The sequence below is a fragment of the Pocillopora damicornis genome, chromosome 6 (assembly GCF_964200805.1).
Source record: "Pocillopora damicornis chromosome 6, jaPocDami1.2, whole genome shotgun sequence".
NCBI lineage: Eukaryota > Metazoa > Cnidaria > Anthozoa > Scleractinia > Pocilloporidae > Pocillopora > Pocillopora damicornis.
Window position 1 is genome coordinate 5,548,587 of NC_142675.1, and position 25,886 is coordinate 5,574,472.

Sequence of the window (25,886 nt, forward strand, 5' to 3'; positions counted from 1 at the left end):
ATTTATTAAAGTAACGCCAGGTAACATTGCAATGGAAAAGAGGGGAGATAAATGCAAGTTTGAGAAAAATTCAAATAGTAGAACTTGCCAAGACTTTTACCTCTCGTTGAGGGAACGATTAAAGAAAAATAAAACGATGTGGCAAGTTACCATTTTTAATGACGGTAAACTGATTACAAATCCATCTCATATAAGCTAGAACGTAAATCAAAGAAAATTGACACGTATTATCAGCAGGTAAAACTCTGCCATTGACCGTCGTTGCTATCTAAAAGTTCCCTAAATTTACAATGAAACAGTTACATTTATACTGTATCATTCAAATTGCGATGCATGCAAAGCAAACTACTCTACTAACTTAAGAGCTGCCCGAAGGTTAGGTTAGCAAAGAAACTTAAGAAGCAAACTTAAGTTTTAGCAAGTATTTAACCACGAAGCCACTGTTCTAACGCTTTCTCTAAAACGAATGAGCACGATTCCGAATCAATTGATAGACTAAGTCGACGTTGAAAACTAAGCATAACATTAAGATAACATTCCTCGTCGTATTTATGCTATAGTTACCACGGCCTTTCCCTCTACGACACTAACTTCGGCTATTTCTTTTGTTTTGTTTTTCTTGTTGGTGCTGCTTACAATGTCGTTGTTGTCGTTTCGATGTTAACACAAAATCCGTTTTTTAGGGAAAGTCGATTGATAAAATACCTCAAAGGTTGTTTACTTAGTCACTACACCTGTAAACCACGAGTTCTAAGGCCGTGCTACTATCAGTACATCAGAGATTTTACTCAACTTTGGCCTCTTAGCTTTAAAGCTTAATTCCAAACTAATGAAAACTGCTCCGTTTCCGATCTTAAAGGTCTTAACATAATGTAGAATAAATTCTAACAAAGTACGATAGCCAAATCTAAAAATGTCTTACTACAAACGGTCCGTTACAATGAGTTCACAAAATAAAAAAAGAAAAACTCAGTTTCATTCTTTTAAATATATTAATGGAGTAACATTCGTAAAATTACTACAAAATGCTGCGCGAGAAAATTATTGTGCAAAGATTAAACTGAATGAGGATAGCGCTTGCTATTCTACCGTTCAGAGGAGTGATAAAGGCTGTAATTTCAGTATCTGTAATAATTGAGGGACAATTCGTACAAACACGCTAACTGTATTCCTTTAACCCCCAAGTCTTGATCACACTGCAACTTCCCCTAGCTGGTTTAAAATACCATCCGCCAATCAGGTGATGAGACGAAACAAGCTCATCACGGGGATGGTGTAATCTGGCGTTCACACCAGATTCCCTCCGCTAGTTTAGAGAGTAATGCATGGAGGGTAGAGAATTAATAATCAGAACATGGAGGTCAGAGGATTGAAAGAGAAACGTCATGGTTCATCCTTTACTAACCTCATTCCTTTCTGATTTGTTTTCCACTTTGCTGCCTTCCGATCTAACAAAATAAATTTTTTACAATCTTTTTCCTACATCGGAGGTCACTTCGGACGTTGCTGTAAATTAGCACCCTGACGTCACTCTTTCAAGACCACATACATGTACACAGTTTCACGAATTAAATTTTAAAATACCGCTGATCACAAATCATGGTACAATTCTGAATTCAACGTTTTACAACTTTAAGTTTCCAGAAATCGTTCCACTAAGAATACAGACACACCTAAAGAAACTTAACCCTACACACTTAACACACACATTTGACTAGCTACAGGCTTAGTTCTAAGCCTGATACATAGAGAATGGTAGGATAATTAAAAAGGGAAAAAGTTGCCACTGATATCGACAACTCTGCATACTTAGGAGACAAAGTTAGTTGAAGTCTACAGTTATCAGGTAACATCCAATGTCAGGTGATCAGGTGATTTAACAATTCTAATAGTAAGTCTCCTGGTCAAGCCAGCCTGAAAAGACAAAATGAAGACAGTGATTAACAATAGACAGAGAGGTTTTTATTCCATTCCTGACTAAATATAATACCCGAGGGTAATTTAGTATTATCAGCTGAGTTGATAACTTAAATTGGCCACCGTAAGGAGTTTTAAAAGCTGACGTTTCGAGCGTTAGACCTTCGCCCTCCTTGTTACACTCACCCTCCAACGCAGCACCCATAGTTTCTTTCGACACTTATCCCCTTAATTCATTTGATATATTACCTCCTTCGGTTTAGGAAATACGACCCACCAACTCAAATATGAACGATTTGCCTTCCATTTAATTCAATTGCTTGTGTGCTAAATCTTTTTCCCGTTTGTTTATTCAATTGCTTCGTTTTCTTTTTTTCTTTTTTTCTTTTTCTTTTTTGCTTGTTTACTTGAGGGCTTCCTTGCTTACGAGTTTGTTTTGTTTGGCAAGTTGATTCCTTGCCTGGCTGTGTGGTTGTCCAAATGTTTTTGTTTGTTTTTTGCCCACTCCCTTGAAGACTTCGAATTTCTCCCTAGATAATATATAACACGTCACCAGGAGCCTTTGAAGGATAAAACATATGCAGTCGGTCTCACTCGCGAGAGTACGCTTATTCCGAAATCGCAATAGGCCATTTTACAGTTGTGTACATAGTTACCAAGCCTTTGATTTGGAGTGAGGCTGGAGGTGACCATGTTGTGATAGAGACCAGTATCTAGTTAGCATGATAACAAAGTAAATTACATGTGAAAAGCAGCAACGTTTGTGTCACAACAAGGTCAACCTCAGCTTCATTCCTGTTCGAAGGCCTGGCAACCAAGCATGCAACTGTAAAATGGACTATTACTTTTTGTCGTCATTATCTTAATGGCTGTGGCGGGAGAATTTAAGACCAATCCCAGAAAAGCAAAACCTTTGCAATCCCGGATTACTATCGTGATGTTGTAAAACAAAACCGGCTAGTCTCGTTTATGTTGTGGTACTCACATCCGGGGTATCTACGCAGAATGTAACGACGAATCTCGTCGTAAATCCAGATGACAAGACTGAAAGGCATGGCTGGGAACCACCACTGCCAACTGAAAACAAAAAGATATCGATGTCACCCCGTCATTAGCAACACAATAAAATGTTTCGTCCCTGATTGATAGATGATAAATGCATGAATAGGTCATTTTGTGCAGGACGAGAATTCCAACCTGACCTCTATTGAAAGCTACGTTTTAAATAATAACCAAAACAGCTTTATACATTGCACACTGTACTTTCACGAAGTGAAAATCCTCCCTCTAATGGCTACGTCAGCATAAATTCCACAATTTTTTTCTATTTTTTTTTTCTTTGGCGTCGGGGATTTTTTTACTTCACGTTCGCATAATATCAGCCACGGTTTTCCGTTACTACGTTTTCCAAACTTATTTTGTTTCTATGTCAAAGTCGCGTTAATTTCCATCAATCTGAAACTCTAGCAACTGTATCACGTTTAATTCCATTGGTTGGAAAGTTACCTCTCCATCAATTTGCGTTAATTCAAGTGGCGTTGATACCAAATATATTGTCTAATCGAGCTGCAATTTCTAACGACGAGATTTTGGCATCATACGTGTTATACGTATACGCTACTTACGCTAGCGGGTACATGCGCAGTCCATTGGACATGCCAGGAGTGTAGCTGAGGAAGGCAGCTAAGCAGGTCTCAAAGACCAGACCGAAGTTCAAGAACCAGTTGCTGTGGATAAATAGAGGGGAGAGTAAACACGTCCGTAAGAGCAAAATAAACATCACAAGGTATATTGAGCAGAATGTGAACGCCACAAATCACATCAATGTGTGCAGAATAGGTAATCTTTCCCAAAAATGCTTAGGGTCATCCACGGAATAACTTATTTCAAAGGCGGCTGTGCCCGGAATAGGGACCGTAAGGCGAAACCCAAACTCGACGAGATGTTGACGAGAGAGCAAGTACTTACTTCATTCCCTGTGTGAAGAGAGAATTTCTCCTGGTCTTACAGATGATCAGATCTGCCCACTGCACAATCACAATACTGACGAAGAAGGCAGTATGGCAGGTGAACTCCAGGATCTTACGTTGATTGTAAGTCTGCAAGGAGCAGTGAAAATTGATCATCAATGTGATAAAGTATGGGTTAATGTGGAGAGGCTACGACCTTCTATGCAAGACTATCCTTCCCATCATTCCACAGGTTGAAGGTGGACTCTCGCAGCAGAATCCTTTCCGTCTGCTCCGTAGTGTACGCCTTCCACGTGAGGAACACGAGATGCCATCGATAGTCCCAGTTACAAACAACAATTGTTTGGTAAAAATTGCGAGAAACCGCCAAAATAACTATCCAGAAAAAACCTCTGACAATTTCAGACGACTACAATATATATTAACTACTCGGACGCACGAGGATGATGGACCACGATAAAAAAAAATTCGCTATGGCATTACAGTATTTATCTTCCTAATTATATTTTCAGGACCAAAATATCTGTTTGAAAAGTTTCCTGTTTTTTCAGTGATTGAAAACTTTGCATGAGCCCTGAGTCTTCTTTGTATCCGAAAGATTTTCTTCATAGGTTCATCCTCTTAGCGGTTAACAAAACTGTTTGAAAGGAGCATCGATTTTCTTTTTAAAACTTTTACACTTTATTACTATACTTTTCATTCCTTTTTTTTTTCCAGCAAGTTATCACGTACCCACTCCTGGCCATAAGAATCTTGTAAATCATTTATCTCCCTGTTATCCCAGGGTCTTCTCAAACCAAAGAGATAACCAGGCAAGAATCCATTCTCTGCCATGATGACAAAGTACACAAAGAAACCAGCGGTAGCCTGCAGGTAAAGACCAATAAGTAAATCTGTGAGACGCACGGGCCGATGACAAGAGTCTTTGGCTTTAAGCTGAAGGATCTGGGTTCAAGCCCTGCTGGCCTGGAGACAGATAATTCTTCCTTTTCTTCTGCTCATCGTCTGCTGAAGTTAATAACTGGGTTCTTTTGGCCGTAAGGGCCACTTCAGCCGTGTGCAAACTTAACATAATTTGCCAAAACTAAAGAAGATTCATAAAGTTTCGTCAACATTTTATGCAAACGGACATTACCTGAATCATCCCAATTTGACCGTAAGCCATAGCAATCAGCCTGCAAATCAACAAAAACTTCGTTAGCACTATAATGTCGATGTATAATTACTCAAAAAACTGGATTAATTGAGAAGTTTTCCATTAAGTGTTGAAAGTAATCCGGGATTGCATTGGTTTGGCTTTAGTCCACTCTGTGTTTGGTCTACAAAAACTCGCACCATTCCCCCAACCAATCAAATGCACAACTAAAACAAAACACGACTTGGTCACCAGCCTTCTCCCGCGCTTAAGGCATTTTTCTTTGGTTTTATTTTGAGTTCTCCTAGGTTTTCATGGGTCTTTTCCTTTCTTCTGATTGGTTGATGTGATGACCGCGTGGTTTTGGTGTTACGAAAATTACTTAAGATAGAGTAAATTTTAACGAGGCTTCAGCAGTATGCAGCCGGAACGCCGACACTCAACTGAAAATCACTCAATTCATCAAAAATGCAATGCTTCATTCACCTTTCATTCACAAGTTTGTCGTTGAGAGGATCACGAGGCTGACGCTTCATGATGTCTGATTCGGCCTTTTCATAAGCAAGTGAGATGGCGGGAACCTTTAAGACAAAAAAAAAAAGATTTAAGTCATGAGAACAAAGTCACTGGTCACCACTTCAGGCAGCTCTTAACTATTCCACAAATTCTCCTCGTCAGAACCATGGGAAATGTATATATGACAGTGCGGAGAATAGACAAATTGATCTTACGTACTAAAGAGTTAACAAGCAGGGCAAAATTCTCAGTCACTCAGTGTTCTCCTTTTCAGGCAGTAACCGGTAACATTTACCGCCAGTAGTACATCTTATTGCCGTTTAAAATTGCTTGGAATTCTTGAAAATTCAACAAGTAAAAGGATTGCTCTACCGGTTTGAAAATTTATTTTCCCTGTCATGCTTAAAATAAGGGAGAACACTAGTCACTAGTACATACCATGTCAGTACCCAAATCGATACAAAGAATTGTCACAGTGCCAAGCGGAAGGGGAATGTCCAAGATGATAAACATCAAGAAAGGACTGATTTCGGGGATGTTACTGGTCAGAGTGTAGGCGATGGACTTCTTCAAGTTGTCAAAGATCAAACGACCTGAAGAAGGAAAGATATAACACTCATATCAAAGGTTTTTTTTATTCTACAAACAAAGAATACCCAAGATAAACACAAAGCACAGCATTATTGCAATTATACAATTTGACTTCGTTGAGAATTAACTTCGTCTGTTGTATCAGAAGGAAGGCAGCATGGTTTTCTCATCAGTTTTCAGGTGAGAAAGTCCATGAAAATTCATCATAAACAGACTACTTCGTACTTTTAATTCTGGGATGCCAGTTCATAGCAAAATTACTACCCCATCCCCTCCCTACCCCCCGAATTTCAATTGGCCAGTACCCATTTATACCCCTTGGTGGAGGGAGGCATGGGGAGGGTAAACGTTCCAAAGACATAATCCAACCGAAACGCGATTCTGTAAAGCATAAGTTCACTCTAAACCCTCACAAGCACAACAAGTGATAGCAAAACATGAGACAAACCTTCTTCAACTCCAGTAACAATGGATGCAAAGTTATCGTCCAACAGAATCATATCAGCGGCCTGTTTGGACACATCTGAGCCAGCGATACCCATAGCAACACCTAAAACGTATACAACATGTGGATAGAGTCAGGATTCTGGGAGAATGGTTTAGACTGTCAAAAAAAAAGTTTCAATATCACACAAACAAGGAATATCATAAACTCTGACATTTTGCCATGAGAAAACAGTCATGATCAAGATCACATCGTGAAATACAGGGTACGTATGAAACACAGCGGTCACACGTCAAGCATGCGCTAGTATTTCAATTTTGGCCAGCCACGCGCCAACTTCCCGCGCAAAATTTCAAAGAAAACCATGAAGAAACGAACGCTGTTACGCAAAATAGGCGCGAAAAGATTGAAATGTTCATGGAAATTAGAAAAAGGAACAAAAGAAGGAAAAAGGAAAAATCGAGACGTTTCGAAAACGAAGTTTAATAAATTACAGATATACTGTTGATTTATCATTCTGTCTTGAGCTTTATCAAAAAAGTTATACGCTTTTGAAAAATCGTGACTAACTGGCTTGTGTGGTTCTGTTACTCGAGTGAGACATCTTGGTTCTCACAGGCTGAAAGTAGGCCAGTTAGTCATTATAATGTTCGCATATGTGCAGACGTTTAACTGCATCGTTCGTATGAAGAACGGGGATTACTCTGGCATAATAGTTGGCCAAAACCACAAGGTAGAACACCGCTCAAAAGTTGAAAGTCCCCAGAAACTCGATCCTCGATTCTCGATTCTCGATTCTCGATTTTCGATTCTAGATTTTCGATCCTAAATACTCGATCCTCGACTCTCGATTCTCGATCCTCAACCTTTGAACCTCGGTTCTCGATTCTCGAAAGTTTCGAGGACATGAATCGAGTTTTGAGTTTTAACTGTCAACTTACTTAACTTATTTTTGAGCAGTACTTTAGGTGACAACTAATCGTCGAGATGTAAGAAGCAGAACAGGCATTTAATTTAGTGAATGATGTCTTAAGAACTCTAAAAAAAAATACACACCAATATCTGCCCTTTTCAAAGCTGGCGAGTCATTGACACCATCTCCTGTCACAGCAACAATGGCCCCCTGTCGTTGGCAGCCTTCTACAATGATCAGTTTCTGTTGTGGAGAGGTTCTTGCAAATACAATCTCCGTGTGCTCGGACAAGATTTCGTCAATGTCGCTCTTAACCATTTCCTTCAAAACAACATTTAAAATCCACATCAGCTTAAACCCAGAAAAAAAGCAGGGACCCGATTATCGAGACTTTCTCCCTTTCCCGGCTCGTCTTGAGCTCGTCTTGTCGTCTGTTACTGCAGTGAAACATTTAAAACAACTACCTGATACTTTGAAACTTAGAAAAAGACATGGGCCCAATGTGTAAAACAGGCAAGAAAGGGATATGTGGTGGGCAATGCATGAGCTACACATGTAACTCCACGAGTCAAAATGTTACCTACTTCATAAATGATATTTAGAGTTCACTTGCCAATGGAGAAGTGATGCAGGATGCGATTTTTAATACACTACCAGAGAAAATCAAACTTAATCTTATATAAGCCAAAGACAGCGCTTTCCATTGGTTGACCGGCGTAAAAATCAACATGGAATTATGGGAGAAGACTGGAAAGTTTTCGCAAACCACTCGCCCCCAGATCAACTTTTTTAACCTTATCTCGTGTTGTCAAAACATCTTACGTGGGTTATTTGCCAGCAAACCAATAAAAAGTGCAGTTTATTTCTTAAGAAGTCATCAATTTACTAGGGCTACATCTGCTGCCTTTTTTTAAATACCTTCAACTGCTGTCCATGAACCACAATGGCTTTGGCTTGTCGCGGATCAACCTCTTCTACTGGGATGTTCAGACGAGTGGCAATATCTTCAACAGTCTCAGTTCCTGGAAGACAAAGAATACTAGAGGGTTACAAATTTATAAAAACAATCACTGTCACAAAAACTCTGTTCCGCTTTCCGAGGATACAAGTAATAAACCTATCGAATAATTTTGAGTGGTTGGATGTAACGACAAAAATTACGATTCTTCGTTGGGCACTTTCAAACAACATTTTTATTCTACGGTTTCAGTTACAATACTCTCTCGAGAAAAACAAAACAAAACAACAACCTAGCAAACTCAATCAAATTAGAAGCAACTAATCAGGCATGTTTTGGGGCCGTAGGTCCGAACGATAGTCAAAGACAAAATTATGTACAAGCACTGTTTTATGCGCAAAACACTTGGCCGAAAAAGAAAGACAGCTTGTAGTCTATGTTTGTGACTTAGGATCTAAACAGAGAAGTATCTTTTATCAAAAACTTACCTTCTGAGATAATTCCGACTCCTTTGGCGATGGCCTTGGCTGTGATTGGATGATCACCTGTCACCATGATGACTTTGATTCCTGCACTGCGGCATTTGCTGACAGCATCAGGAACAGCGGCGCGAGGTGGATCAATCATAGACATTAAACCAACGAAGCACAGGTTTTCAAGAGGGAAGTTGACAGGCTGAGTAGCACAAAGGTAGAAGAATTTAATTTAAGACATTATAATGCACATACAGTAGAACTTTGCTAACTCGAACCCAGTTTACTCGAACCACCTACTGACTTGAACAATATTCGATTTTCCTCAAATTTGACCCCATTTTCCCAGTCATTTACTATCAACTAACTTAAACTCAATTAACTCAAAATCCCCGTTAACTTGAACAAACTTCGCCTTCCCTTGACTCAAATTTACCACGAGAACTCGAACTTTTGGTAAAAACGGCCAGAGAGAAACGTTCAAGTGTCAAAACATAGATTGAGACGTTTTATTCTTGTGTAGCAATCGATGCAAACGTCGTAACATTTATGAAAACGTAACACAACTAGCTATGACTCCCAAACTAAACATTCATTTTAAAGCAGTTTGCAGAAATTATAAAAGCTGGTACTTACCTCATCTGTGTTGAACTCAAATCCTGGAGGGAAATCTTCCAACGGCAAAAAGAAATGACAGAAACCAAGCACACGTTCACCCATGCCTCCCAGCTCGAGATAAGCAGCATTGAAAGCTTCCTGCATTTTCTCATCAAGCGCCACTTCCTCACCGTTCATCAAAATTGTTGAGCAACGATCAAGGATTCTCTCGGGAGCACCCTTCATCACAAGAATATGGCGCTTGTCGTCAGGATCTGGGTTTTCATGAATGGATACTTGATACTTGTTGGTCGAGTTGAATGGGATCTCGGCAACTTTGGTATGTTTATCTCTCATTTCCTTCACACTTCCTTCGGATAGCTCCACATACTTCATCAAGGCAGATTCAGAGGCATCTCCTGAGCATTCCCTGAAAAAAAAAAAAAGAACACTCCTTCAACTCTTTGGCCTGTAAGAGTGACCAGCATGTAAATTCTCCTCACAAAATCGTCCTTGAATCACACCATTGAGGTCACATGAATACAAGAAATGATCACCAACCAAAGAAACTGTTGATTGGTCACCAAATTCTCCTTGTTAGCAACAAAGGAAAAGTGCAAAGAACACTATGAAGAATGTGCAAACTGATGTTGGGGTGTCAAGGATCAATAAACTGATTTAAAACTTTGCCTGTATGTCTCCTAAGATAAACAAATGTTGTTATAGTTCTCACTCATTCTGATAGTACACTTATCAAAAATGCATCATCCTGATTATTGCATTTCAATTCAAACAATCTAATTCTTCATCTAATTGTGGTAAATTGTAGCAAATGCTGTTGGAGAGTGCTCAATACACATGAGTGTAGAGTGAAATACAGTTCAAAATGACTAAAACGAAACACGCATGATTTCCTGTAACTCTGAGTTTCGTGCTTGTACTTGTCAGGCAGATTTAAAATTAAATCTGTCTGACGAGTGCGTATGCACGAAACTCAGAGTTACAGGAAATCATGCATGTTTCATTTTAGTCATTTTGAACTGTAATTCTTCATCTACAATTACTTGTTTCAATTTCTTTTTAAACTCTCTACCTCTACCAGGTTCTGAAACTAATTTCACCCTACTATATCCACACTGAATTAAATGGCAAGATTATGAGGTAAAAGGAAATGATAGTAGAATAATTAAGCTGTTGGTTGCAACAAATTCTCCTGTTTGGTATAAAAAACGATGAGGAGAATATGTAGACTGATGTTAGTTCGTAAAGGTAAAGTCAAGATGCATGGAGTTTGCTGGATCTAGAGAGAAAGTGATATCTGACACTCACAAATTAAAACTTTAAGCAGATTTGGTGTGCAACCCAAGTTTTTTTTTTTTAGGGGTTGCTGTTCTGCATGCAAAATCAGCTCACAATACAAGAACAAGAAGCACACAATACCTCTTTAAAATTGGAACATGGTCTTGATCAGCTTTAAATACTGCTCTGTTACAAAGTCCAGCAATTCGAGCAAGTGCTCTCCATGTATCTGATTTCTGATGAAAAAAGCGATGTTAACAATACCTGGAAAAATGGTTCTTTCTACACAATCCACTTCTTTTAAAAAACCCTCAAAATGACTCACTGGATGGTTAAAAATGCAGCTTATCTGGGACTTTTCCCACCACACTAGGGAGCTTGAAAGCTGAAAACGTCTCTCACCTTATCGAAGGAAACTCCTGATTGATCTTCAGTTGTGTCAGCCTCGATTGTCATGTTATCAAACCACATGTGGGCTAAAAATACAACCAATTGTGCTTAAACATAGGTTTGGCCATCCAATGAAAGTGACTCTTTCATCATTAGAAGAATGCGAAATGAATTAATGACAGGTTATGAAGCTGTGTAACAAAGACACAGGCTAACAATAATATTGGGACATAAAATAGTTCCCTTTCCTTTAGTGCCAAAATATCCAAATATCAAGTCTCTATCACATTTCTTATAACTTTTCCTCTGAGAATTTGGTATTAAATAAAAAAATCACTCAATCCAAATTCCATGATTTTTATGACCTTAATGCTTAAAAAACCTTTAACCCCCAATTAAGAGTGAGGGGCTTCCAATTTCTCCTAACAGTATCAATACTGAATTAAACCATGAGGTAATGAGAATATTGAAAAAGGATCGATGACTCAAGAAGCTATGGATTGGTGAAGAAATTCTCTTTGTCAGCCCCATTAGGAAATATACAGAAAAACTTGGGGAGAATATCTATTCTGAAATTAGTGTAAAGAGGGTTCAAATGTTGTGATATAAAAAGAAAAAAATCCTTTTTGGGCACTCCTTGGGGTGAAAGAGTAAAGACAGCAGTAGAGTACAAATCATTTGAACAGTTTTGTTTCTCTTTCAATCGAGAATGAACAGATTATAGAGAGTTAAAAGACTGTTTCTTACCCACAGTCATTCGATTTTGAGTGAGTGTACCAGTCTTATCAGAACAGATTGTGGATGTACTGCCAAGAGTCTCTACAGCCTCAAGATTCTTCACCAAGCAGTTCTTGGAAGCCATTCTCTTGGCTGTTAGGGTCAAACACACCTTCACAAGGAGAAGGTAAACATCAAATGATTTTTAAAAAATAATGGCAACATTGAAATACTAGTTTACAGGCATTGTACATGTGGTAATCAAAGCCAATGGGATTGTAAATGCTGATGAAAACTAGTCAGTTAAGTTTTACCTTAACCAGGGTTGTTTATACCAGCTGGTTGGTGGCAGAAAAACTTGCTGCCTGACAGACCACTTTTTATTGGGCAACTTTGCGAACTGTGAGCAACACTAGACAACAAGTCTTTGTGAACTGATTCTAACATCAGCATGGCTAAAAAATCGATACTCAAATATGTCCCAGAATGCTGGAAATGATGTCTCAGAGAGAATAAAATTTCAACCTTTTCCAGTAGAGCCTGCCCCTGGATTCTCCTTGGAGGGGCATTGTGTAATGCAAGTGCCATTCAATTGAACACCCCCTCAGTTAAGATCACACATCTATCACATTTCCTAATAACAACCCTGCTTTGCTGAATAAAGATTACTTCTAAATGACAATTATTATCACCAAAAACATATTCATGACGTAACCTATCAGTTCAAAAGATTGTGGAATTTCACATGAGAAGTCACACATATTTTCCCAGAGAAACTGGTCCAGGGAATGATTCTGGTAAGGTTTTTGTGCATTCTTTGCACAGAAATTTGAATGACAAGGCATGTGTACACTTACTGTAACAGTTGCAAGAAGACCTTCTGGTACATTGGCCACAATGATACCAATCAAGAAGATGACAGCTTCCAGCCAGTTGTACTTCAGAATAAAGGCAATGATGAAAAAGGAGACCCCAAGAAATACAGCAACACCAGTAATGATGTGGATGAAATGTTCAATCTCAATAGCGATTGGAGTTTTGTCAGAGCCAAGACCACTAGCCAAGTTAGCAATACGTCCCATGACAGTGTTGTCTCCGGTTTGTACAGCGATACCAACACAGTTTCCTTCCAGTCCATTTGTCGAGAAGAAAGCCAGATTTCTGGTCTCTAGGGGATTTTGATTGGTACAGTCAGGACCTCTGCTCTGGGGCTCAGATTCACCCGTGAGTGAGGAGTTATCCACCTTGAAATAAAAATATGCAAACAACCATGCTAAATATTATTAAATAACATGATAATTGGGACAAGATAAGGGAAAATGGTGAATACATCAATTTGAAAGATAAATTTGGCACTAGATCTGTATGGATTTTTAAACTGTCTAGATACAGGGAAAGGCCGCAGACTGCCTTATAAATGCCTCTTAACCGACTTCCCAGTGATAGTATAGCATCATCTTTCTGTTTATATACCACACACAACCCACTACTCAATTCACTGACAAAGGGCTAATGCTTGTGATGTGGGCTTTAGAAATTCTTAATGGCGGCTAATTTATTTTATCAACTTAGTTGATAAGACCAAATATCTTATTGCAACAGGGATTGAATTTTCCTGAAAAGAATGGGGCATTTTTTTTTTTAGTGGTTAGTCTTGTAAACAGGTTGAAATACCTTGAAGCCTCTGGCTTCCACTACTCTGATGTCAGCTGGTACTCTGTCCCCACCCTTCACAAAAATTATATCACCAACAACCACTTCTTCTGCATTGATGGTGTGTCTTTCACCACTGCGCAACACATTTGCTTCCTGTGGAACTAAATTCTTAAAGCTGTCCATGATTCGAGAACTCTTAGCTTCCTGAAATACAAAACATCACCACCACAATTAATAAGATGAGGCTTCTGTTAATTACTAATAACAGAATATACAAACCAAGTTCAAAATCTATTGTACATCTAACTCTGGCATGCTCAGTTTTCTCCATTTCAGGCAGCACATGATAAAATTTACTGATTGTGGTACCTAATGTTACTGCCTACAATAGCTTGTAATTCTTGAAAATTCAACAGTCTAAACAATTGCTCAATCAGTTTGACAATTTCTAGCATGCTATAGTAAGAGAGAACACTGTATACCTGGTAATATGAGAAAATTCCAGTCACAATCACTACAGCAGCCAATACAACCCCAAGATACAACTGAAATAAAAAAGGTCAGAGACACATTCAGCCTATGATTTGATTCCAGCTTGGACTTAACCACATAAACTCCACCATAACTACTAGTATAGATGTAGTAAAATCTGTACACAAGCCTATTAGCAGTGTTCTCCAGAAGCACTGGCAGCCCGCATTTTCACTGGCCACCCATGTCTCAAGCACTGGCTCCTTTTGTTGGTTAAAACCACAGACAACGATTCCCTTTTTTTGGTAAGATAATTTCGAGCATAGCTTGAATTTACCCTTGATTTGGAAGCGCCAGGTACTTTACAATTTTAGCTCACTACTTCAAAATCTGTGTAGAACACTGCTATTAGCTCACCCAGCCAGGACTTATCCCAGTTTTCATGTAGCATGAAGCAACTAGCTAGAAGCATTACAACTCCCTCCTGGAGGAGATCCTAGTCCATCCCATGGTTTTGCCCCTCAGCATTTCACTTGGCTTCCCCGACAATTCACCAGTACCCATTTATACACCCGGGTGGAGAGAGATGATACCTGTGTAAGAATTCCTTGCCCAAGAACAAAACAATTTGACCTGGCCAGGTCTAGAGCCCAGAACTCTCAAACTAGAGTCCTGTGCACTGACAATTAGGCCACTGTGTTAAAATAGAGCAACTTACTACATCACCCCTGAATCAAACATTAAGATCATGAGAATCACAGAGATGGTCACCAACTAAAGAAGCTCTTTGATTGTTGAACAAATTCTCCTTATCAGAACTGTTGGAAATGTCTAGGGAGTAGTATGGAGAATATGCATACTAATGTTGGGGAGTAAAGGGTTAATGTCAACTAAATGTATGTGCATACATTATCTGAAGGTGGTTCCTCTTCTGTAAATACAAGAATAGTATAGGCGACAAAACAGAGAATAGAACCAATCCACAACAGCATGGCAAAACCACCAAACAGCTGACGACAAAACTTCACCCACTCAGGGGTCGTGGGTGGGGGAGTCAGAGAATTGGGGCCATCTCGCTCAAGAACTTCTGCAGCTTTTTCCATGCTAAGACCCTGTTTAAAAAAGAGTAATATTGTCAAGTCTTACAAATCAAGAGGCCAATGATTCTCATGGTTCACCTGGTTTCCCAAGCATAAAGTCAAACCTGTATTTAGCAGTCACCCACAAGAAATGGTGTAGTGACTGCTAAAGAATAAAGGTATTGTAAACAAAATAATAAAAAAATGCCACTTTGTCATAACTGACTGCTTGGTGTACACAAACTCCCGCAAAAACACTATTACGGTAACATTGATTTCGGGAGAGGAACATGGATTAATAATTACTTGAAAGATTATTCTTAGTTTTATCTTAGTGGTCCAGCTTTCAGTGACGGTTCAACACAGGCACAGGACAGTAAAACTAGGCTGTTGGGACTTACACTGATTCAGGGGAAACAAATTTGAGAATCTGACCATCAACCGCTTAGTAAAGGGTGATGTGCAGAATCAATAGTGTAAAGAATAGGAATATTACCTCTCCTCCTGGATCCTGCACAATTCATGAGATTTCCTTTCTTAAAATATTCTCATGTTTCTTCGGAGCAAAATTTGAAAGCAAAATTTTCCCTTCCCCCCCTCTCTGATACAGTTTGAATTCCCAAGCAGTGATTCTTAATGGGGTCATAACCTGTGAGTTTGTTTGAACAAATCAAGCTCAGAATGACAGCACTTGACCAGTGTGCAAATATGTTATCCAGTTTTGGAAACATTTCTGTGTAACCCCAAATCATTCCAAAACAAAGCTGTACTTGCAAAGTTAATATATTTCGTTTGACACTGTTTTCTTTACGCAAGAACTATATTGTATTATGGGACCGTGCTGAAATCTTGCCCCAGTTTGTTCTGGATTTTATCAACAAATTGACCGTTACTATTTTCTTGTCGACAAAAATAGAATCGAGTTTTAACTTAATTATCTCCTGTTTCTCATTCATAACACAATAATTTACTTTCAAACAACAACAGATGAAGTTTACAATGTGCAAAGCAGATAAAAAGTACTCTGACTATTACAAACATGAAAGAAAACAAGAAAGACTAATTTAAAGAAACATCTATTCAGTCAATTCTTTTGCTCTCCCCTGCCGGCGAGTCACGGAAATGTCATGAGAAAGATCGATGTAATATGACGCTGCCTGATTTAGAATAACAATTATGAACGTAACGCCGGGTTTGCAAATAGGATACAACTAGACCGCGCTTTACCAAACAGACTTCTCCTATACGAGAAAGAAAATGATTACGTAGACTCAAGGCAATAAAATTAATTGCAACATTCTTTGGGAATTCAACCGATTCAAATCCCGCTAATTGAAATTTAAAGTACTGGGTGTTCAATTCTTCGATGAATTAATGATTTACTCGAGTCTCGAAATGTTTACGAAAAGAAATCGCTTTACACCATCGTCTACAGGCGAATCGAAAATCACATTCAACCACTCGAGGCCATGAATAATAGATAACTGTAATGCTTTTAGTGAAAACCCACGTTTGCTGAACTTCATCAAAAACATGCCTTTACCGGCCACACCGATCGATGCGTTCATGCAAATCGGAAGGACGCACAGCAAAATATATAGACAACTAAGCAATTTCCGTCAAGACCTACACGTCGCTGTAAATCTGCTTTACTAATTTTTACCAACATTCGATTTGATGCAGCCTATACCGTGAAAGTTTGTGCCGAAATTGAAAACCGCAGATATAGTAAAAATTTTGAACAGACATCTAGCTAATCAGGAGACAGAAATAATGTGAAAAGAAAGTTCAAGTTTGAAAATTCTAAAATCGAAGCCTGTATGACTGTAAGATTGAACTAAATAAAACATTTTAATAAATTTAGTTGATTTCGATTTGTATTTGAGACAGGAATACTTGTTAATCAGAATCCTGACGGTTATATCATGAATTCATAGTACTACAGTTTCCTAATCGTATCGTCAAAGAAAAGTAAAGATTCAAGCGCAGTAAAAAAAAAATTAATGACTAGCGATCAGGAGATATTCGATGTAGTTTTACGTACATTTTTAATGCTTCGAATCACTATGAAATTTGCATACGTGTAGTAAGCCGGCTTGAAAACGAAGTCTATTTGTTCTCGAGGTTATATAACGATTAAACCCATTGCGATCTCAAGAGTAGACAATCTGTCAAAGACAGTCGTCGTTAACGATTCAGTGACAAACTAGTAGTGATAAAATATACGAGAAGCCAAAAAAAACTCGTGCTTACCCTTTCCACATTCGTTTCTAAACGCCTGCATACTTCCTCCAACTCGACTGTATGCCAATCCTAGGATCGATAACGGGGAAAATTAACTTCTGCTGTGACAATTCACTGACTGAAGAGGCCAGACAGTAAACGTTCCACTTACAATTTCTAATTCTTTCTTGAGATCCTCAAGGTTTTCCTTCTTTTCCTGTTTCTTGGCTTTTCGCTTTGACATCTTCTTAGCGGGCTTTCCGCCATCTTTTTTACCCGCACCATCATTCACTAGGGGTGCCGTTGCGACACGGTAGCTCTGACTTCGCCCAAACTAGAAAGAGGAAAGCATAAAAAGTCCTTTCGCCATTAGTTTCGAAAATCAAAAGCGGAAAGGAGTTTGAAGAAATAAACGATTATGTATACACCTCCTCCTCCTCTACGTCCGCCATTTTAGAAAACAACCCCTGTGGAAACCCACGTGGAGTATTAATAAGTGCCAATCATATACCACGTGAACAGTTTGATGGGAAACTACAGCAAGTCTAAACCAATATGGCGGTCGTCATGGACCTGCGGGAACTCGCTTCATCACACGTCAAATTTCACGACATGTGCCTAATCTCGCAGTTCCTAATGCTGGAGCTAAAGCACTTCATGTGATTTTAATCTTGAGATAACTCATTTGAGAAAATGTGTTCCATTTCTGGGATAAAGTTTCCTCGAACTTTCGTTAGTTAGACATAAACACAGCACACTGTCGCCAACCGGTTCTTTAAAATTTAGCCGTGCAATATTCAAGTGATTCCTGAAAATGCTTAAGATTCTCTCCAGGTACCTTGCATCACTAAGAAAACATTTAAATGTTACAAAAGCGTAATATTTTCACAAATTGGCACCAGTCTCCTATTATCATTCAGAGGGAGATATCAAGGATTTAAACACTGATAACGCGAGCGATGTTTGCGTAGAACCCTCTTCGAAAATCATTGAAGTATGGATCTTCGAAGGGAGCTTTCAAAATTAATTATTTGGGACTAAACTGGCTCCCGTTTGTCTCGCTGATCAGGATAAATATTTTAAAATTAGTATGAGTACAAAGAAATATTAAGCCGAGACGTGTAATACTGAAAAGCTTTTATTATAGTTATACTTTGCGTGCGTCCAAGTACAGACCTGAAACCTTATCTCAAACTAAACAGCAAAATATTTTTGTTTCGGCAAAAGTGAATTTCCAAATCCTTCAAAAAGCATTGCTGAATGAAAAGAATGAAAATTGCCGGCTTAAAAACTACATCAATAAATTTTCGTTTTAATATTGTAATGCATAATGAATATAAACATTATCGGAACCCTGTTAGAACAGCAGGTTAAAGTTGCTTCCACGTGCATCAGCCAATACAGCGTTAAGTAGAGAACGTCATTAGTCAAGTTCAAACTTAAATTTTCTCTTTTCGAGTTGTAAACAACTCATGCAAGATAGGGAATAGGCTATGTCATGTAAGCGACATGTCTTTGTCTCCTTTTCGCCCGATCATGTGTGGGTTTTAACCGATGTTCATTATTTATATAATTAAAAAGTACTGGCTGTAAACCAGTATAAGTGAATATTGGAAGCCGGATATATGTGCTAGCTGGGTTCAATTGTATGTTTAGAAGTGTTAACACTGTACTTTGAGAAGGTCAGTTCGGATATTTTTGACGTCAAGAACACGTGATGCTTGCGTGTGTCAGCCCGCGGTTACGAGTTACGTAATGTGCGAGCAATCGCTGAAATCTTAATCAAACTTATTTGTTTTCTTTGAAAACATTTCTTTGCAATTCAAAACTTTCCACTGAAGTCAAACACGCGTTTTTCTCAGTTTAAACTCACGATTAATTAATGAGATATTGAAATTCACCGGCTAAAGAGGCAAAAGTCAGTCATGCATAACTAAAATAGACTTTTTAAATTTAGAAGTAGATCGCTTCAGAGTTCTGAACTTGTTTGATTTTGCAAAGAATGTTTCTGTATTTGTTCCGTTCATTCATCTAGCAATTGTTTCCACCGAATTTGTTTCGAATTTGTTAAGTTCTAGTTTAAAAAAGATTTTGAACACGATGGATTTAGCGAGCTTCGTCAGCGGCGAACGGCGTGTCCTGAAAATGTGATTACTTAGGCAACGAAGCACATCGCGTAGCACGCAAAGTTTCCAAAAGAATTGAAGAAGTCGTTGAAACTTCATTGTTGAACATGCTGAACTAATCGTTCTCGATTGCGAATAAGACACCGCCATTGGGTTAATTCAACACGAAGTCAATCAAGGTCATACTTTACCAAGTTTTCTTTCTCCTCGGCGCTTCCTTTTGCTGCTTTACTCATTTTCTCCGTTGCCCAGCTGTGGCTGAAGCCGTTGAAACCAGTTTTAAAACGGGTACTAAACGGCTTTCAGATCTCAAACCGCCAGGGTAGGACTTAAACAAACCAAAAACTTCGGCCTTGGTGGTCGTAAAAGTTAGCCGGCTCGCAGCACGAGATACTGAGTAGCAAGCACGCTCGGTAGACGCAACTATACAACACAGTCACCCGGTCTTACAAAATTGCCGGATCACCGAATACAGTATAGATAAATTGGTAAAAGACCAATGACAGAGCAGCTAAATTCGATATTGCCTGTTTGGTGTTCTCGACTTTGTATTTTTACCCAATATACGTCAAACAATCAATCTTTTCCTTTTTCTTACAATACTTGGCGTAATTGTTAAATAGAGGAATTCAACTTGAACCAAACACAATCAAGATTTAAAAGTAATATTGGTCTTTGAATATATTTTTGTTACAGTTTGTCCCAGTTAAAAACTTCACCCGTTTTTCTCTTTTGTTTTATTTCAAATGTTTCAAAATTTTCCATCGAAAACGACATTCAGGGGTTACTAACGCGATTCAGCTTCGTTTAATTCAACCGTTTAACTCCAAGTCACAACATTCCTCAAATGCACCAGTGAGACCTATTTTAATACACTACAAAACAGTGAACCATGACGAACTATAAAGATGCCAAAGGCTGGCTTCTTTTCAAGCTTCTGTAAACATTAATTTTTAGCTTTTAAATAAACTTCACAGCCCTAAAAGAATTCAATTTTTGGTCATTGATAACGAATGGTATATAAACAGAGCGAAAATTTTAACAGTCATAGTAGAGTCAGTGATTTAATTCAAAAGCCCTGAAGGGAACAAATATTCATAAATATTCATACAACTCCAGCTTTAGGCTAAGTGAGATTACGCACTTTAAAACTGACCTGAAGCAATTTTGATACTGCTATTTAAAATGACAAGGACAGGCAAAACTCAATCAAAGAATCGCAAAAAGAATCTATGAAACGTGTTTACAGAACAACTGCTTCCCACACGAGCAATTTTCATCTTGTATCCAGCGAGTACGAAGAGACGCCGAATTCACAATGACTGTAATCGCAACTATGCAAATCGACTGTTTTGAACTTTAAACTATAATTAAGTTATAAAACACAAGTCTCCGGGGTCAATGTTCCAATCCTAATGTGTCATAATCAATAATACGGATATAGATTAAGACATCGGGGATCAAACTGCGCGGAGATCTCATTGCTTATTTTATTTTTTAGATTCAAAGGAGCAATACGTTCATACATAACAGGCAATCAAATTTGACCGAGTTTCAATATTCACGAGATCGCGTGCAGTCACGCAAAATTTTTACTCACTCCTCATTGGTTTTAGTTCTCACTTTTTCAATATTCCATTGTCTTTAATTTACAGAGAGAGCTAAATACTACTTATCCTTTGCTTCTGAAAAGCCAATTTGATATTCGGCTCAACTAAATCGACTGCTTAACCCCGAACCAATGTCGATTATATTTGCAGGCGATAAATCAAGCAGAAACTTGTTGAACAAAACATGTGCTTACCGATTCCGGCGTTCCATCCACATCATAGTTCTCCTGAACGTACAGTCCGCCCAGCAATTCCTTGTTTTCAGCCATAGATTCCCGCTGAGAGGAAAATAATTGGATTAGAGCAGATCAAATTGTAGTAAAATGGTGGATGTCAAACTTGGCAGATGAATGACAGAAAGTTCGACTTGCGTAATTCATGCAAACGCGGGAAATGCTTTAATCATTTGATGATTGGAAAAACTAAATAAAAAAAACAACTTTATCTAACTATGTTTAACTCAAGGGGCATAGTTCACTGTGTTAAGACGATTAGGGGAAATACAATTGATTACTGCGTGACTTAGTTGCGCACTAATTAATGAGGCCGGCCGGTCAACGTGAATTTAGCTGTGAGAAAGTTGCAAGTGACGCGCGAAAGAATATCTGCGAGATCGTTGCATGCCTACTCGTAATTATAAGCTATGCCAGCTAAAGTACACGAAGCTTAAAAGGAAGAAAATTGAAACAAAAAAATCACAGGAGAGGAAAGGCTTTCCCTTTCACCAATTATTTTACTGTGAGTTCAGTTAAGAGAAAGTTATCTTGAAAGACTCTTCACGTTTTAGCATTTTTCCCCTTCTTGCTCAACTAAGCTTCCTTCGCTAATTGTTAATTCCATAAAATAAAATGTTTAACCACAATCATTCGCATCGAAATTCCATGCTATTTTCATAAGAAATAGCGCTAAGCATAGAACGTAAAAAATATGCTCTAAATTTAACGCTCTCGTACGTACGAACTCGAAGAAAACCTTTATTGAGAACTCTCAAAAACATTATATTTTCCGCACAATGATCTTATACCACTTAAACTTCGTCACTGAACGGACCAAAGTCAATTATATAGATCAACTCATTTCCGCCAAAAGGTCTGCAAATACGTCACCTTGAATTAAAATGTATATATATATATATATATATAGTATGCTTGAATGCTTTGTATAGCTTCTCGACGACATTTTAAACCACAATTGAGAAGCAAAAGGAGTCCATATACAGCAGGAATGTGTCACCAAATGGTAGTAATTTTAGGGATCGATAACAGTTTGATTAGAAATTCGCGTAACTGCACAGTTCTAAACTTGCAAAAGTTGCTAGCTAGGTGAAGCTTTCGTCAAATTTTGGCCAACTGTGCGGGTTGCGTGTTTTAACCTATATATTCAACGAGTCTTTAAAAGAATTTGGTTCAAATATAACACAATACCTCCGTCATTTTCCAGATCTTAAAATATAGGTCGAGTAAATGAAGAAAACTCCAGATTGAATATAACAGAACTCATACAGGCGTACGACTGCAAGGTGTCACGTGACATACTTATCTTTTTGACTGTTGCGGCTGGCATGTCGTCAATTATCCGTCACGTTATGTATTGTGCTTTGCCATAAAAATTGTAATGTGTCTAATACGCAAAATGTTTTTAAAGCTTTGCGACCGAAAGAGTAAAGTTTATGTCCAAGAGGCAACCTTAACGAATGTTGTCAAAATTGAGGCTTCCAGAAGCAAAATGAATGCGTGAAGATTCAGCCTTATTCACAGAAACTAACAGCTGAATATCAAGGGCACATTGAAAATATTGAAAACGCATTAAGACTAAGATGAAAGAGCACGGAAACATTTTTGGTCGTAATCGAGAAGAACGGGAAAAAAGAGTGATGCTTTGAATGAGACAACGTTTGAGTTTTTTATTATTTTCGTTTGTGTAGAATTTAGTAATTCGAGTCTCAGGAGCGCGCGCAGCATGTGACTGGAGCGACCGCAGTCCAAAGTCCCAGGAACTGTTTCTAAGACCTCAACATGTGACTAAATGTATTTTAAAATCACTACATGAACTTCAGACTGTCCCGCCTAAAAACGTCTTGGACCTATGGCGCACAAAATCAAGCTGAGAGTTGTCGTGTGTTTATCATGTTCCATCTATTCTGAGTTATGAAATTTAATGGAGATAGCGGTTATTTTTGACAGTGCATTGACGCAAGCTCGAGCCGGTGACTCAAAATAAAACAAAACAATTACAGCAACAACGTCCTGCTCTTCCTATAACAAGCGTCTAAAAACTCTTTACCGGCCACCAGCAGCCTGTAATACAAGCTTTCCCTTGAATCTTAAATAGCCTTTTTGACGACACAAAATTGTGAATAGAGATCCTTTGAGCGCAAAGTTTGACGCGAGCGACAACTAAGTTAAAATCCTTATTGCGAGCCCCGTGTCGTTACGTTGTGATAACGGCACGTGTTTCCTTTTTAAACACTACACTCGTTCCCAAGCTCTTCTCTTAAGAAGAGGTGTTTTACCTCGGCTTAGGGACTCTTCATTGTTTATCGCCTGGGAGGGGGGGAGGGGGATCATCACATGGTTTTCAGAGGGACGGAAGGGGAGGAGTCGTCGCTGACAGGGTATAAAGACGGGACTTAAAAATATTAACTGCCAATTAACTGCTAGTTGGAGGGGTTCAAAAAATCCTCTAAGTGCCCCCCTCCCCCACTGCCTCAACCACAACCCCTCCCTCCAGGCTAAACAAGGGCCGGTTCCTTAGGGCTTTTTTAGCCACAAAACCCAGCGGTTATTAGAAGTCAGCGGTAATTTGCTCTGAACATATGGCCAGGTATTGTCGCTGTTGTCACGTTTACCGTTATTCTTGGATTGATTTAATTGCTTTCTCCTTTGAGCATAAAATTGAAGAGTGGTTGTGGAGCAGTTAACCTAAGTCTGACAGTGGTAGGTCGCCATTGCCACCGAGCCGACAAGATTACCTCGCTGTAGAAATCTTTCCACACCGACTGTTTCAGTTGCGGTAGAAAGATGTTTGTTATAAAGACGAAAAACGCCCTCGCGAATTTCATAGAATAAAACCAAGCTTTAAGCAGAAAACCTTCACAGAGCAATAAAAACTGAAAGGGAAATCAGGATTTACGTGTTAGTTAGACACACGGAAGCTCGCTTTTCTTGTCCACGAAATTTAAACAAATTCCGACCACAATTTCAGTAAGTAATGAAGATGTAGGCCATAGGGTCTATGTCACGGCTGTGGCAGCCTGAGTATTTCTAATCCTCCCAGCAACTAAGTGAATACGAAATTGCGTGAGCTCCCGGTTTCTGCCACAGTTATGAAAAATTTAAACGATAAAATGCAAAATCTAGGATTATTACTACTTTATAAATTTCTTAGGTTTCTCGTCCGATAACTTTGGAAATTTAAATAAATTCTGACCACGAATTCAATAAGTAATGCAGATGTAGACCATGGTGGTTTGCGTCACTGTGGTAAGCCTGGTGGTGTTGCAAGTGCTCTCGACATCTGAGTGAGTACTTCGAAATTATATGAGCTATAGATTGCTACTGTAAGTTATGGAAAATTAATATAAACCATAGATATCTAAGATCTAAGATTACTATTATTTTAAAAACTTCTGAGGTTTCTTGTACGATCAAATTGGATATAGATTTGTAATCTGCTTAAGAACTAAGTCGTACTCAAATCGCCAACATTTTAAAGGAGATAATTTGGAATATATGAATAACTTTTGTAATTCAAACACGAGGTTGTATGTCATCTGATATAGACAGATGATTATTGTCGTGAGTTTAAGAGCGAAGGGAAATTCTTTTTCATCCTGATGTATTTGAATACGACGTTTGAATCTCTGCATTGATGGTTCTTATCTTTGTTTAAAATTTTCCCTTCCGCGATATCCTTTCCTAGATCTACGCCCGCTTCCGGACAAACTTAAAACCGCAAATGAACTGAATAATATATCCATTTTCGACTCTTTCCTGAAAGTCTTCACACAAACTATCGAGCGCTGATGAAATGAAGCCTTCAATTATCAAATTCATGCAAAAATCAAGCGCTTCGTACGAAGACTTCAAGAAATTAACTACAGCTAACATGGTTCTTCGATCAGTTGAAAAGGATTCGATCACTTTCAAAATAAGTACATCATACAATTAACTAAAACATTAAAAAGGGAACGAACCTATATACTTATTACACCACAGACACACGTGCTTTCAATGGCTCTAGCTCCGATCCTGTCGCTAAAACTCTCGTTTCATGGCGAAACCAGCCGCAAAATTAGGTTCTGACGCCTCTTCCTCAAAGTAAGCGCCTGCTAAGTCCCCCAAGCGACTATAGTCGCATCGAAGGATATTTTTCTAATAACATCATTCTAAAGAACCAGTAAGAATCGACTTCATTGTAAAATATATTTTCGCACCTGGTGGCTTGCAGCATGATGTAGCACCTGCTAATTTAACCGGTCCCACTCCTCCCCTGTACATTTTAATGCTATTGTCAGGAGCACATTACTTGGGCTCATAATCAGATTCCAGATGTAGATTCCACTATCTGTCTTATCATGTTACCGCGTAAGGATGGGCACTAGGTAAGATCTCTCTAGCTCCGGCCTGTCGCTAAAACTCTCGTTTCATGGCGAAACCAGTCGCTAAATTAGGTCCTGACACCTCTTCCCTAAAGTAAGCGCCTGCTAAGTCTCCCATGCGACCTTTAGTCGCACCGAAGGACATTTTCATTCTAAAGAACCAGTAAGAATCGACTTCATTGTAAAATATATTTTCGTAC

General features: G+C 38.7%; 1 protein-coding gene across 3 annotated transcripts; it reads right to left on the reverse strand.

Annotated features, from left to right (window-relative positions):
- Positions 1–139: 139 nt before the first annotated feature.
- LOC113672492 (sodium/potassium-transporting ATPase subunit alpha-3) lies at positions 140–25,470 on the reverse strand. 3 transcript variants are annotated; one of them, XM_027188778.2, is made up of 24 exons: positions 25,282–25,470; positions 21,281–21,364; positions 17,523–17,684; positions 17,381–17,440; positions 14,957–15,160; positions 14,060–14,122; positions 13,596–13,781; positions 12,779–13,165; positions 11,952–12,093; positions 11,217–11,290; positions 10,956–11,050; positions 9,555–9,945; positions 8,934–9,120; positions 8,406–8,509; positions 7,631–7,808; positions 6,578–6,679; positions 5,977–6,131; positions 5,509–5,603; positions 5,023–5,062; positions 4,620–4,754; positions 3,886–4,016; positions 3,543–3,644; positions 2,903–2,994; positions 140–1,914 (listed from the first exon to the last, which is right to left on the reverse strand). In XM_027188778.2, exons 2-24 carry the CDS (start codon positions 21,353–21,355, stop codon positions 1,886–1,888), a joined length of 3,189 nt encoding a protein of 1,062 aa, XP_027044579.2. In that variant the 5' UTR covers positions 21,356–21,364; positions 25,282–25,470; the 3' UTR covers positions 140–1,885. The 3 variants fall into 3 exon arrangements, with proteins under 3 accessions (XP_027044579.2, XP_027044580.2, XP_027044581.2); XM_027188779.2 differs by lacking the exons at positions 21,281–21,364; positions 25,282–25,470 and adding an exon at positions 19,668–20,058; XM_027188780.2 differs by lacking the exons at positions 21,281–21,364; positions 25,282–25,470 and adding an exon at positions 17,779–18,182.
- Between the last annotated feature and the right edge of the window lie 416 nt (positions 25,471–25,886).

Coding starts and splice junctions, on each gene's coding strand:
- LOC113672492 (XM_027188778.2), bottom strand. CDS start 21,355: ATGGCTGAAAACAAGGAATTGCTGGGCGGACTGTACGTTCAGGAGAAC. Junction 12,094..12,778: donor GTCTTCTTGCAACTGTTACA/GTAAGTGTACAC, acceptor CTCCTTGTGAAG/GTGTGTTTGACCCTAACAGC. Junction 9,121..9,554: donor TTGAGTTCAACACAGATGAG/GTAAGTACCAGC, acceptor TGTGCTACTCAG/CCTGTCAACTTCCCTCTTGA.